General features: G+C 36.0%; 1 protein-coding gene across 1 annotated transcript; it reads left to right on the forward strand.

Moving 5' to 3' along the window:
- The first annotated feature begins 6,760 nt into the window (after window positions 1-6,760).
- Window positions 6,761-9,264, forward strand: LOC122290146 (60S ribosomal protein L15-1-like). The gene is made up of 4 exons (XM_043097707.1): window positions 6,761-6,932; window positions 7,666-7,832; window positions 8,516-8,713; window positions 8,812-9,264. Exons 1-4 carry the CDS (start codon window positions 6,767-6,769, stop codon window positions 9,055-9,057), a joined length of 777 nt encoding a protein of 258 aa, XP_042953641.1. The 5' UTR covers window positions 6,761-6,766; the 3' UTR covers window positions 9,058-9,264.
- Window positions 9,265-13,238: the final 3,974 nt, after the last annotated feature.

Here is a 13,238-nt window from a genome sequence, read left to right on the forward strand (position 1 = left end):
TGTGAGTCTATTGCACATTCTGTTTTACATTTCTTGAGTTGTTTGGCAACGTGATAGATGATGTGTTATTTTGTAATATCCCCCGCAAGATGGAGAATAGATATTTTCTATCTCCATTTTGGATAGTAACAAAAGAAATTGTGATGATGGCAAGGCCTTTGTGAATATGTCTGCAAGTTGAGAAGAAGAACGAATTGGACAGGGCCGCAAGAAACCAGCTTGAATTTTGTCACGAATGAGATGACAATCCATTTCGATGTGTTTGGTGCGGTCATGGAAGACCGGATTCTTGGCAATGTGAAGCGCGGCTTGATTATCACAATATAAGTCAATTGGGATTGACACAGGGAGGTGCAAATCTTTAAGTATATAAGACAGCCATTGTAATTCGCATGAAGTGGTGGCCATGGCCCTATACTTAGCCTCGGCAGAGGAGTGAGAAACAACTGACTGTTTCTTTGATCGCCATGAGATGAGTGAGCGACCAAGGAAAATGCAAAATCCCGTAACCGATCGACGTGAATCAGGGCAAGATGCCCAGTTGGAATTTGAGTATGCACGAAGAGTAAGTGTGGAGCTGGAAGGAAAAAACAGGCCCTGAGCTGGAGCTTTTTTTATGTAATGTAAGACTTGCTGAGCAGCGTGAAGGTGTGTTGATTTAGGAGCTGTCATAAATTGACTCAAGTGCTAAACTGAGTAGCATATATCTGGTTGAGTGATGGTGAGCTAGATAAGTCTTCCAAGTAGGCGCCGATAAGGAAGAGGATCCGAGAGAGTTTCTCCTGTGTCTTGGCCAAGTTTGATATTTTAATCCATTGGGATTTTGAGGGGACAAGAGCCAAGTGAGCCAGCATCGGCTAAGATGTCTGTGGCATATTTCCACTGGCAAATAAAAATTCCCTTAGAGGATCGAGCAACTTCTATGCCGAGAAAATAACGGAGATTGCCAAGAGATTTAATCTGGAATTGATCTTGGAGAAAAGCTTGAAGAGTATCAATGGATTTCATGTGAGAACTGGCCACTATGATATCATCAACGTAAACGAGAAGGGCAGTGAATGAACCATCCTTGAGTTGGGTGAAAAGGTTATGGTCGACTTTGGACTGCTAAAAACCAAAATGGAGTAGAGCAGTAGAAAATTTTTGGTACCATTGTCGCGAGGCTTGTTTCAAGCCGTAGAGACTTTTATTGAGTTGACAAACTCGTGAGTCAGATCCTTTAGAAAAACCCGGAGGTTTGTCCATGTATACTTCTTCATCTAAGTCGTCGTGGAGAAATGCATTTTGGACATCGAATTGCTTGAGGTACCAGCCTTGAACAGATGCAGCTGCCAACAAGGTTCAGACAATAGCTAATTTAGCTACGGGTGAGAAAGTTTCAGTGTAGTCGAGTCCTTCTTGTTGTGTAAAGCCTTTAGCGACCAAGCGCGCCTTATACCGTTCGATACTGACATCTGAGTTATGTTTAATCTTGAATATCCACTTACAGCCGATAGCATGCTTGCCAGGTGGTAATTCAACAAGAGACCAAGTGTTATTGAGTTCAAGAGCAGCTATCTTAGATTTCATAGCCTCACACCAATTAGAATTTTAATAGCTTCACCATATGAAGAAGGTTCAATAGAAGAAGAAATAGCAGATGCAAAGGAAAAATAAGAGGGAGATAACTTGTGAAAAGAAAGAGTGGCAGAGAGAGGAAAAGGCTTACCAGGTGCGCAGGGTGTATCCTCGGACAATGATAAGGAAGAAGCAGTGGAAGCATGAGTCTGCTGCAATTGAAAAGATTCCATGGTTTGTAGGGGAGGTGGGTTGAGTGTGGAGGGGCAAAGGTATTGGTTAAGATGGTTTGGGGGTTTACGTAGACGGGTGGAACGTCGTAGTGGGGGTGGTGGAGGGGGCAAAGGTATTGAGGATGGGGAGATGAGTTGTGGTTCGGTAGTTAGGGACACGGAAATATTGTGGGGGTCATCAAAAGAATCTGGTTCAGGTAATGTGTAATTAGGAAGATGTGAAGGAGTGGTCAACGTATTTGAGTTGAGTGGTGGATTTGGATTGGAGATTAGAGATGGAGTATGAAAAGGGAAGCGATGTTCATGAAAAATAACGTCACGGGAGATGAAGATTTGGTGGGTGTCGAGGTCGAATAATTTGTAGCCTTTGACATCAAAAGGATATCCTATGAAGGCACAACAACAACTCCGAGGATCAAACTTACGGCGATGTTGGGAGAGGGTAGAGGCAAATGCAAGGCAACCAAAGACATGCAAATGGGAATAAGATGGTGGTTTATGGAAGAGTATTTCGTATGGAGTTTTATTTTGGAGTAGAGGTGTGGGAAGTCGATTTATTAAATATGTGGCAGTGAGTATGCAATGAGACCAGAAATGGAGAGGAATTTTAGATTGGAATCGAAGAGCCCGAGCAACTTGGAGAAGGTGTTGGTGTTTGCGCTCGACTAATCCGAGTAGAAATCGGCCATGAAAAATTCAGTTCCATTGTCGCTGCGTAACATTTTTATGTGAGTATTGAATTGATTTTTGACCAGGTGACAAAAAGATATGAGGCATGATAGAGTATCGGATTTATTTTTCAGTAAATAGACCAAAGTACATCTCGAAAAATCATCGACAATGGTGAGGAAAAATTTACTACCATCGTGGGAAATTATGGAATGAGGTCCCCACAAGTCGCAATGTATGATTTCAAAGCATGAAGTAGTAGTATGAGTGCTAGAATTAAAGAGGAGCCGAGTTTGTATGGCAAGAGAACACACTATACATGGTAAAGATTGCTTTGTATTCATATGTGTAGTTACATGTAAATCAGGAATCAAATGCATGCGAGTGGGTGAGGGGTGGCCTAATCGATAGTGCCATAAATTATGAGCACAATCGTTAGGTTGGACAGCGGCTGTGATGTAATTTTGTGAATGAAAATTCTGTGACAAAGTGTTGGTTAATCCATTTGGAGAAACTGGATCTTGGATGAGGTGATGAAGCCCATGTTCCATGCTACCCTGCCCAATCGTTGTCCAGGGAGAAAGGCCCTGAATAAAACATAAAGTGGGAAGAAAAATGAGACAACAGTTTAATTGATGAGCTAGTTTACAAACAAACAATAAATTGAAATTAAAAGAAGGTATGCAAAGAACATTATGAGGTAATATGGTGGTTGTCACTTGCACGGTACCAACGTGAGTGACTGCTGCAACTTCCCCATTGGGGAGTTTCACAGATTGTGAAATGGATGAAGTAATGGTGGTGAAAAAGGAAGGACTACAAATCATATGATCCGTAACCCCTGCGTCAATGATCCAAGGGGCAAAGGAGAGTAAAAAAGAAGAAAAACAGAAGGACATACCAGCAGCAGAAGAGGAGTGTGAGTTGGAAGAAATAACTGCCTGAGCTTGATTGGCACATGGTGAAGTATCCTTATTGTGCAGCAAGGCTATGAGGTCTTGATATTGTTCTTTTATCAACAACAAACTTGTTCCAGGTGTAACTTCAGTAGGTGGGCTTGAGGAAACAGCATTGGCTCTTGATTTATGTAGTTTGTGGTTTGGAGGGTACCCATGGAGTTTATAGCAACGCTCAATCGTATGACCAGTCATTTGACAGTGCTTGCAAGTGGGAGCTGCTGCGTTGCCTGATTTGAAACAATTAGCAAGTGTATGACCTGTGATCTTGCAATGGTTGCAATATGGTTTATCTCTTTTGCTCTGATGTTGGGAATAATTTGAGGGGATGGTTCAACCAGCAAGGGCGATGGAATCAGTAGGTGGGGTGGAAGAAGTAATGGAACGGTGACGTTCTTGCTGTTGTATATGGGAAAAAACTTTATTGATTGGGGGAAGGGGGTCAATCAGCATAATTTGGTCTCGGACGTTGTTGAATGAGTCATTCAAACCCATGAGAAATTGTATGACGTAGTCGCGTTGATATCGAGCCGAAGCCAGCTTAGATGAGCCACAAGAACAAACAGGTAAGGGGTCATAAACATTTAATTTATCCCAAATAGATTTAAGTTTACCGTAATAGGTATTCACAGAGTCATCGTCCTGCATAAGGTTGCCAACTTCTTCTTGAGTTTATAGATGCGTGGCCCATTTTGTGGTGAGAAGCGTTCTTCCAATTTAGTCCAAATCTAGTGAGCATTATCAACAAACGCAACAGAGGAACGAAGGGGAATGCTGATTGAATTTTGCAGCTAGGATACAACCATATCATTACATCTTTCCCAGTGTTCAAAAAGGGGGTCTTCGGGTGTGGATGGTTTCGTAAGGGTTCCATTTAGGAATCTGAGCTTATTTTTGGCTCTAAGAGCTTGATGAATCGAACGAGACCAGGTGGGGAAATTTTCAGCAGTAAGAAGTTCTGTGACGAGCACAGTGCCGGGATTGTTTGTGGTTTCAAGTCTATATGGGTTGTTTGGGTTTTTGAGGTTTGTGTATTTGGCAACAGGATCTTCGGCGGCCATATTTCACCACTCTGATACCATGACAAAGTTGGCAAAAATGGAGCTGAGCAACATTAAGCATGGTAAATGGTGAAAAGAAAACAGAGCAAGAGATAGTAAACGGCAGAGCACGAAAAGGAAACAAGTCTGTAAAATGTTGTGTATTTCATGTTGTACAGTGACTACGAATATATAGAAGGAATCGGTTAAACCTATATAATGCAAAATACTGAAATATCCCTAAACATTAATACAAATGACTACTTGTTCGTGTGAGTCTATTGCACATTCTGTTTTATATTTCCTGAGCTGTTTGGCAACGTGACAAATGATGTGTTATTTCGTAATAAGGTAGATTGTCAATTTGTCATGACTTCATTTTATCCGTTAGATGTGATTAGCGTGTGGAATTTTTCTTCAACTTGGATTTTCTTAGTGCTGTTCTAGCGGTACGATGTTATTCCATAATTCATGACAGACCCTTTTTTCTTTTTTGGGTCTTGGTTTTGCTTACTTGGATTGGGGCTGGATAGGTTATGACTGATGAGCACAGCACAAAATCAGTGGCATTGTTCATTCAATGAATGCATAACATACTCAACATTTTTGTTTTAGTTTTGATAAATAACATGATTATTTGTCTAGATTATCACCTAGCTCGATCTTTATCCCTTGTTCTGCACTTACATGGGTTGTTCTTATGTTGGTCAGTTGGGCCTAACGATTTTCCAAATTCTGAGTCCGAGAATGTCTCGATGTGGGGCTAAACCGCAATGCATTCCGTCAGATGGTTTGAAAGCTTTGGCATCTTGACATATGCCAGGGTTCCTGATGGGATTGCACGTTCAACTGTGACTCTTAACGTTTATTACATTGGGCTTGGTCGTAAGATGATCACCCTTTTTTTTATTTTTATTTTTAAATGTTCTTTCCCAATAAACACTGGTTTGTTTTCATATATGAGATGGAATGAGTTTAGATTAAAGTAAAAAGTTGAATAAAATATTTTTTTAATATTATTTTTATTTTAAAATTTAAAATTTTAGAATTATTTATTTTATTTTATATAAAATTTTTGAAAAGTTATAATAATTAGATGATATGAAATGAAATAAGTTGAAATGAATTGTCGGGATCAATACCACACATTTAAACATTACATTATCGGGATGATACCAAACAATTGTCTTATCTCATGATTGGCCATGTATTGCAAGAAGTTTCCATAAAAATAGAAAAGTATGTACAGATTCTAAATTGTCCAAGGCAATTGCAAGTTTTGAATATATTATTTTAAAAAATGAAAATAGACTTTTAGTTTTAAATAAAAAGAAAATTAACTCAAGTATATGTATTATTTTTTTCATTTAATAATTTAGTTTTAAATAAAAATAGTTAATTTTAAAACAATGATCACAAAATGAAAAACTTGAATAATAAAAGAAGATAGTAGACGGTACAACTCTAGAGAGCAAGGCTTATGATTTGAAAATTGTTAGGACCAAGCGCTTACCATTAGGCCAAAAGCAATTGCTATTAGTAAATGCGTAACTTTATTTTCTTATACACTTTGGTAGCACATATAGATAACACAGAATCTTACATCTATATGTGCTGCGAGTGAGCATGAGGGACTTCGCAGTTAACATAAGGTACATTGGCGGGTTAGGCTGTCAAGCGCCAATAGACTCTTATAAGTCTAGTAAGTCTCTAAAAGAGATCGTTGGATCCTATAATCCAACAAAAATGATATAGATTATATAGACTCGCATAATTCTTTGACTGAAGATGTTTGTGATTTGAGTTCTCACATCTCAAATATCTCACACATATACTTTACTTCAAGAGAAAATGATGTGAACCTGCTGCCTTGGGGACCATAGAAAAGTTATACTTTTACACACCCTCCACAAGTTTAGTTTTAAATTTTTCTTGCTGGTATATCATATCAATAATATAAAATGAAGGTTCGATTCGTAAGTAAAATGTCATTTTTTTCGAATGAGTTATTCTTTTCTTAAGTTGATATATAAAGTATATCACCATCATAACTTAAATAGTAAAATTTGATTTGTATGATTTAAATTTTAAAATTTAAATTTTAAATTAAATTATATTTTTAATCATTTTATTAAATATGTTCTAAACATTAATATAATTTTTCTTACCCAAAAGTGAACCTAAATCAGGTATGATTCAGACACAAACATCAGTTTTCAATTCAATTTCACAATTTCCTTTGAGCCCAAGTTGCCGCTTCCTTACGTAGGACAAATTCAGCCCAAAACCCAAAGGACACTGTAAATATGAGATGGGTAGGATGGAGACTGCAAGTGAAGCGGACGGCCCAGATTCGACGTCCCTGACCTCTCCCACATTTATAAATCCTTATTCGTCGAACCCTCCATTTGTTTCTTCTCTTTACGCAAAAACCCTACCTCGTGACTGCGCCTCGCCGCTTATTGCAGATCCCATGGGTACTCTTCCTCTCTCCTCTCCCTGCAACGTTACATTCAGTTTCATTACTAGAAATCAACTATCTCTGTTTCTTTCTGAGTAGAATCAATTATTTCTTTCGAATTTTGTTTCATTTTTTGTGAAACACTCGTTACTCGGAAGCTCTTGGGTTCTCCTTTTTGTGATATTTTTATATTTCTCTTGCTCCACGTTTAGTTTCTGAAAAAATAGGGTAAATTAGCAGATTAAGGTTCGGGGATGTGGTTTATGTTGTGCTCATTTTTGGGTATATGTTCAAGGAACTCATTGACTCGGGCGCATGGCTTATAAGAGGCTATTTTTAGTTTCTGGTGTTTGCAGATCTGGCAATCTTTCATTGGATAATTATTTCTAAACATTGTCGTATAGGTCTAGATCGATTTTTATTCTCAAATACACCTGATCGGGTATGAATGAGAGTTTACATAAGATGTATTGAGTCTATTGTGCTCACTAATTATATATACTTGTTCTCTGACCGGCTGCATAAAGGGTTCTGAAAACATATGTTGTATTAGCTTCTGAAATCTATTTTTCTAGCGAAGAGAATGGGTCTGGTTTTGTATACTTCTATGAACCGAGCAGATGGTCGAAACTGATGGTGGCTTTTATATGCTATTTTGGAGTATAATTGGCGGTATATTATTTTTCTTTTGTTTTGAAGCGTAATAGATGGTATAGCATTATTTTATTTTATGGTTTTGGTGACAATAGGGGCTTATAAGTATGTGTCGGAGCTATGGAGGAAGAAGCAGTCCGATGTGATGAGGTTCCTGCAGAGGGTGAGGTGTTGGGAGTATCGCCAGCACCCTTCCATTGTTCGTGTTACCCGGCCAACTCGCCCTGACAAGGCTCGTCGGTTGGGTTACAAGGCAAAGCAGGTGACAATGACATTAGGTTCTTTGTAGAGATTCTATTCGCCCTATGCTTGAAATATGCTTTATAAAAAATTCTAAGAGAGCTATTAGCGGATATTAAGAAGTTTATGGCTTTAGCTTGGACAATCTGTTCATTATAGAAATATAGTCCATCCAACTTGTCTGTTTCTTTTCCACTCTAGCATTCTACAGGACTAGGGGCTTGTATTGAGTCCCTCTGCATTCACAAGAACATGAAATTGAACCATCCGTTATAAATGGTTTACAATGCAGAGTAGTTTATTGCTGGTTGAGCTACATCTTTATTGGTTTACATTTCTCTGTTGGATTAACTATTATGACTAGTTGTGATAAATTTACGGTCGATCATCTGACCATGCAAGATATCTTTCTGGATCTTGCTTTTTTCTCAATTAAATTGATAAATTGCTGGCCGATTGGGGAGTAAGCTGTGATTCTAACAATGACTTGTTAGGTTGTGAATTTTAAATTGGAAGTTCAGGCACGTTCTGTAAAGGAAAAAATACTTCTATTTACTGGCCACGAATCTGCTGCATGATTTTTTTCGCCTTTATCGTATGTGACTTATATACTCATTAAAAAAAATCATATTTGAATTATATTAAGTGCGCACTCACAGAAAGAATTTCATTGATGAATCTTTATCAATGATGACTTGTTTGCAGGGTTATGTAGTTTATCGTGTTCGTGTCAGGCGCGGTGGTCGGAAGAGGCCTGTTCCAAAGGGTATTGTGTATGGGAAGCCCACAAACCAGGGTGTAACTCAACTGAAGTTTCAGCGCAGCAAGAGGTCAGTTGCAGAGGAACGTGCTGGCCGGAAGCTGGGAGGTCTCAGGGTTGTGAATTCATACTGGCTTAATGAGGTTTATTGCCCATCCTACCCTATTCATTTTTTATTGTGTTTTTATCGGGTGCTTGGAGTGATGTCTTGTTCTGATGTAATGCTGTTGTTCCATCACAGGATTCAACTTATAAGTACTATGAGGTGATTCTGGTTGATGTTGCTCATAATGCCGTCCGAAATGACCCAAGAATCAACTGGATATGCAATCCCGTCCACAAGCACAGAGAGCTTCGTGGGCTTACTTCTGCTGGGAAAAAATACAGGGGACTGCGTGGAAAGGGACACCGCCACCACAAGCAACGACCTTCTCGCAGGGCAAACTGGAAGAGAAACAACACCCTTTCTCTCCGTCGCTACCGTTGATCCTAGTTACTTCGCTTTGTGTTTTTCATCATTTTCGGGGCATTTACTTGGAGGAAACATTAGTGGTTATTTGGAGTTTGAAATTTTGGAGATTGAAATATTTGAAATCGTGTTCTAAGTTAAAATTCTACCAAGTTGCTTTGAGTTTGGGACTCTGCAGATCATTGAGTTGCTTAATGTTTAATATATGTTTGCTCGTTCATTGCATGATTCTCAAGCTTTTGGCTCAAGTGGTTTGGTGTTTTAGCCATGTTTACCGGCATCATTCGCTGCCGTCGGATCTGTCAACTAATACTGAAGAGGTTTTGCATTTCCGTCTAAACAACTTACCAACTTGCGTCAAACCTATTAAGAGGTGACTTCAAGTATTAGGCATGATTGGTTATACATTTCAGATGGTAAGAGACGTTTAGTTAAAAGTTGAATAAAATATTATTATAATTTAATTTTATAAATTAATTTAATTTCAAAATTTAAAAAAATAGATTGTTTATTATATTGTATGTGAAAATTTAAAAAATTTGTAATAATTATATAAGATAAAATAGTTTAATTTTATATAACTAAGAGCACTCTCATTGGATTATTCATATGTAACGGGTATTTTTTATGAATATAAGGTGAATTTAAATATTGACTATTCTATTTACATAAATTTTTATATTGGAATAGTCATTTTTTTTATTATATAATAATAAAATAATATAAGATAAATTTGACTTTAAATATTCACATCAAATTTTCACATTAGATATTTATTTATTTATTATATAGTAATAAGTAATTAATAATTAAAAAAATATTTAATTTTTTTAATTATTAATTTATTTTATTTTATCATATTTTAATTATTAATTATTAGTTTATTTTATTTTATCACATTTTGTTATTTAATTTAAAGAAACTTGTAGAAGTTTGTTGACTTAGAAAGAAAGAAGAGAGTGTTATAAAAAAATAAGAAAATAAGATTTGCAATATGTACAATATAGACCAAATTTGAGTTTTTCTGTTTTAGATCTAATAGTTAAAAAGTATAATAAATTTAAAAAATAGCTAATCTGGTGAGAATGCTCGAAATTAGCCTCATGATTGTATATATATTAATTAGTAATTTAACATATAATATATATAACATAAATAAAAAAAATTATATACAATATAAGAGATTATATATATACCATTTCATTCAATTAAACTAATTTTTAAAATATGAAAATTGGTACTGATTGCTTACAAATGGATCGAATCCACCTTTACTTGTGATGCACGAATCGAATTTAATGCGTGTATTGACGAGCAAAAGTATTTTGTGCGTTGAATCTTGGGGTGTACAAAAGTTCTTCTTGTAATATTTTTGTCATCCTTGCTAATAGGGTTATAATGAGTTAAATGATCTTAGGATTGCCTAACCTTGTTCAAGTGAAAAAAATCTCGAGTGTTGCTCGAGCTCAGCTCAGTAAGCAAATTTTTCAACTTGAGCTCAAGTTTGAGTTGGAGTTTGCTTATTTTTAGTTTTTAATTAAAATTTAATAATTAAAAAATAAGATAAATAAAAAAATTTAAATTTAATGAAAAATTTACATCTACCAAGTAGACCCTTATTGAATAGAAAATTGTAGAAATTTATAAATAATTAATATATGACTAGTTTATATTTATCTATAATAATGTTATATTATATCCCTACATATATTATCAATACATATAGATAATATGATAGTATATATTAACATTTCATATATGGTTCCTACCTATTAGTATATGAATTTATAAAATCTTACCATCTAACTATTTTACAAATTATAAAATAACTATGAAGTACATTCAATATATAGACCTTAGTAATTATGTTATATACTATATATTTAGTTATAAAAATGTGTTATGGCTATATTATTGACTAATATATATACTTGTTTATTAATGTATGAATGAATTTTACTCAGGTCAAACTAACAACTCGACTTAAGCATAAATGAGCAATCTTAAATAGCCTTAGTTGAGTCGGGTCAACTTTAATTGGATACATGTCATTTATTAATTAAGCAGGTATTTACTATCATGGGTGAGCTTTTTTTCTTTTCCGAGTAAGTTTAATTTGAGTTTAATCAAGTTAATATCAGGCTATCAAATAAACTGATTCATTTACAACCTTACTTACTAGCATGAAACTGCTTCAAATTTTGCCAAATTTCAATTTAGATTTGTAAGAAAAGTTCCAAAGAAAAAAAAAAAAAACACTCTACACAAACTTTTTTTAAAAGTGCTACAACCGTAAAAAGATTTTATAAAAGTAAATTCACAAACTGACGATTTTTCATACGATACATTAGATATATTTTATTATAAAAATAATTTTACAAATTAACGTAACATATCAAACCATGTTAGTTAATGAATTTAATTTTGAAAAATCTTTTATGGTTAAAACATTTATCAAACCTTTTTTTTTTTTTATCTGTGCTCTTTTGAGATCCTGCAATGCTTGGATGCCCCGATAATTAGTACTCCCAGCCAAGTATCTTTCCGATCTTGTAAAAAAACCCTCTATTTTTTCCCGACCTTACCGGATATCCCAAGTAGGAAGGCTTCAACCGTCAACCTCAATCTCAAGAATTAATGGTTGTTTTAACCCTTGCAATTTCGTTGGTTGTGTCCGTACTCTGTAGATTTAGGCTGTGTTTGAGTGTATAGAGTGTCTTACCACTTCTTAACATACTCTATTACTATTTAATATTTTATTACTACTTTTTATCTACTTTTTTACTGCTATTAAAAACATGAAACGTGTCTCAACTCTCGGGTGCGCGAAGCACGGCAGCTGTCCACTTCTAATGCCAACAACGCCAATATTCAGTTCCGAATACTCATTTCCTGGTCGATACAACATCCCCAACTTCAGTGCATACAATCATTCCCTCTCGCTAAAGAACAAATTTCATTTGAGAAGCTTTTGAACAGCTCCTCATCTTCTCCCGCTTATGGCAATTGACCCACAAAATAAGCATGCTAGAACTCAGAGAAGAGAGCATCCTCCAACAAAGTCCCTCTGTAGAAAGGAACAAATGATGTTATGCAGACACTGCACTTATCACAATCCTAGAGGGATGGCACTTCTTTTTTTTTGTCCATTCAGTTCGCTTCATGTAATATCTGTTTGAATAGACTCTTTATTTTCTAGTTAAATAGACTGCTGCATGGTATGTAAATGACTAAGTCACTGATACATTGCATCTTTGCCTGAAAAGAAATTGCAATGTCCACTGTCCTTACCACAACAACTCAAAACCAGTAATAATTCACCTGCAAGCGTTAAAGATGAGACGCAATTGTAATTTGAAACTTGTAAGCTATACAGACTAACTAAAAGCGTCGTGACCCTTCATCTAGCCTTTTGGTCAGGTTAACACATGCCACTTTAAATTTGAAAATTCTGCACCAAGAATTTTTGAAGAAGACATGCATACCACAAGATTCCACATAGTGGAATTTCTGCAGAAACGTGATATTACACTTTTAGAATATATTGATGGCTGACAAATATCAAATCTTTGATTTAGAATTTCTGAAGAGCTCTCCTTTCTTTCTAAAGCCATGCACAACCAATCAATATGCCTTAATATTCCTCACTACCATTCCAACAGCCTATTCCACCAAAATCAGATCATTTTGAGATGTTAGACAGTGACCCCAGACCCTGGACTCCTCACGCAGCAACCTTAGATGTACGGCCACCCCATCTCTTACCACCAAACTATATTTCAGGACTCCCTCATCCCTATTACTGCTGATTTTGAAAATTTTGGTTACAAATTTGGCATCATTGCCGGATAAGCAACATGGCAAAAGGTGATACTAGCTGTAGCAAACTTAGCAATTAAATGGGTGACTTACCTTTTATGAAATTGAGGAGCACTGAGTCTCCACACGCACCAAACACACTTGCCCTAGATTCCTTAACAACTGAATGCATGTTGCATAAATCAAATGCGAGGCACATGTATCCCAAAAAGTAAAACCTTTCAATACATTCCTATATAAAATCATTGTCATCTGATTGAAGTGGCAGCTCTTCTGATTTTGTATGATAACAATCAGTGAAGAATTGCCACAAGCTATTATTAGCATATCATATCTCTTTTGCTTTGAGGCAGTCTCTGGTTTGAAGGTAAATCTGGACA

Source organism: Carya illinoinensis, chromosome 12 (genome assembly GCF_018687715.1).
Source record: "Carya illinoinensis cultivar Pawnee chromosome 12, C.illinoinensisPawnee_v1, whole genome shotgun sequence".
Taxonomy (NCBI): domain Eukaryota; kingdom Viridiplantae; phylum Streptophyta; class Magnoliopsida; order Fagales; family Juglandaceae; genus Carya; species Carya illinoinensis.

Bases quoted from the DNA above. Each gene is read 5' to 3' on its own strand.
- LOC122290146 (XM_043097707.1), top strand. From the start codon at position 6,767: ATGGGTAGGATGGAGACTGCAAGTGAAGCGGACGGCCCAGATTCGACG. The intron at 6,933-7,665 runs GTACTCTTCCTC...TGGTGACAATAG, and splicing joins GCTTATTGCAGATCCCATGG to GGGCTTATAAGTATGTGTCG. The intron at 7,833-8,515 runs GTGACAATGACA...ACTTGTTTGCAG, and splicing joins TGGGTTACAAGGCAAAGCAG to GGTTATGTAGTTTATCGTGT.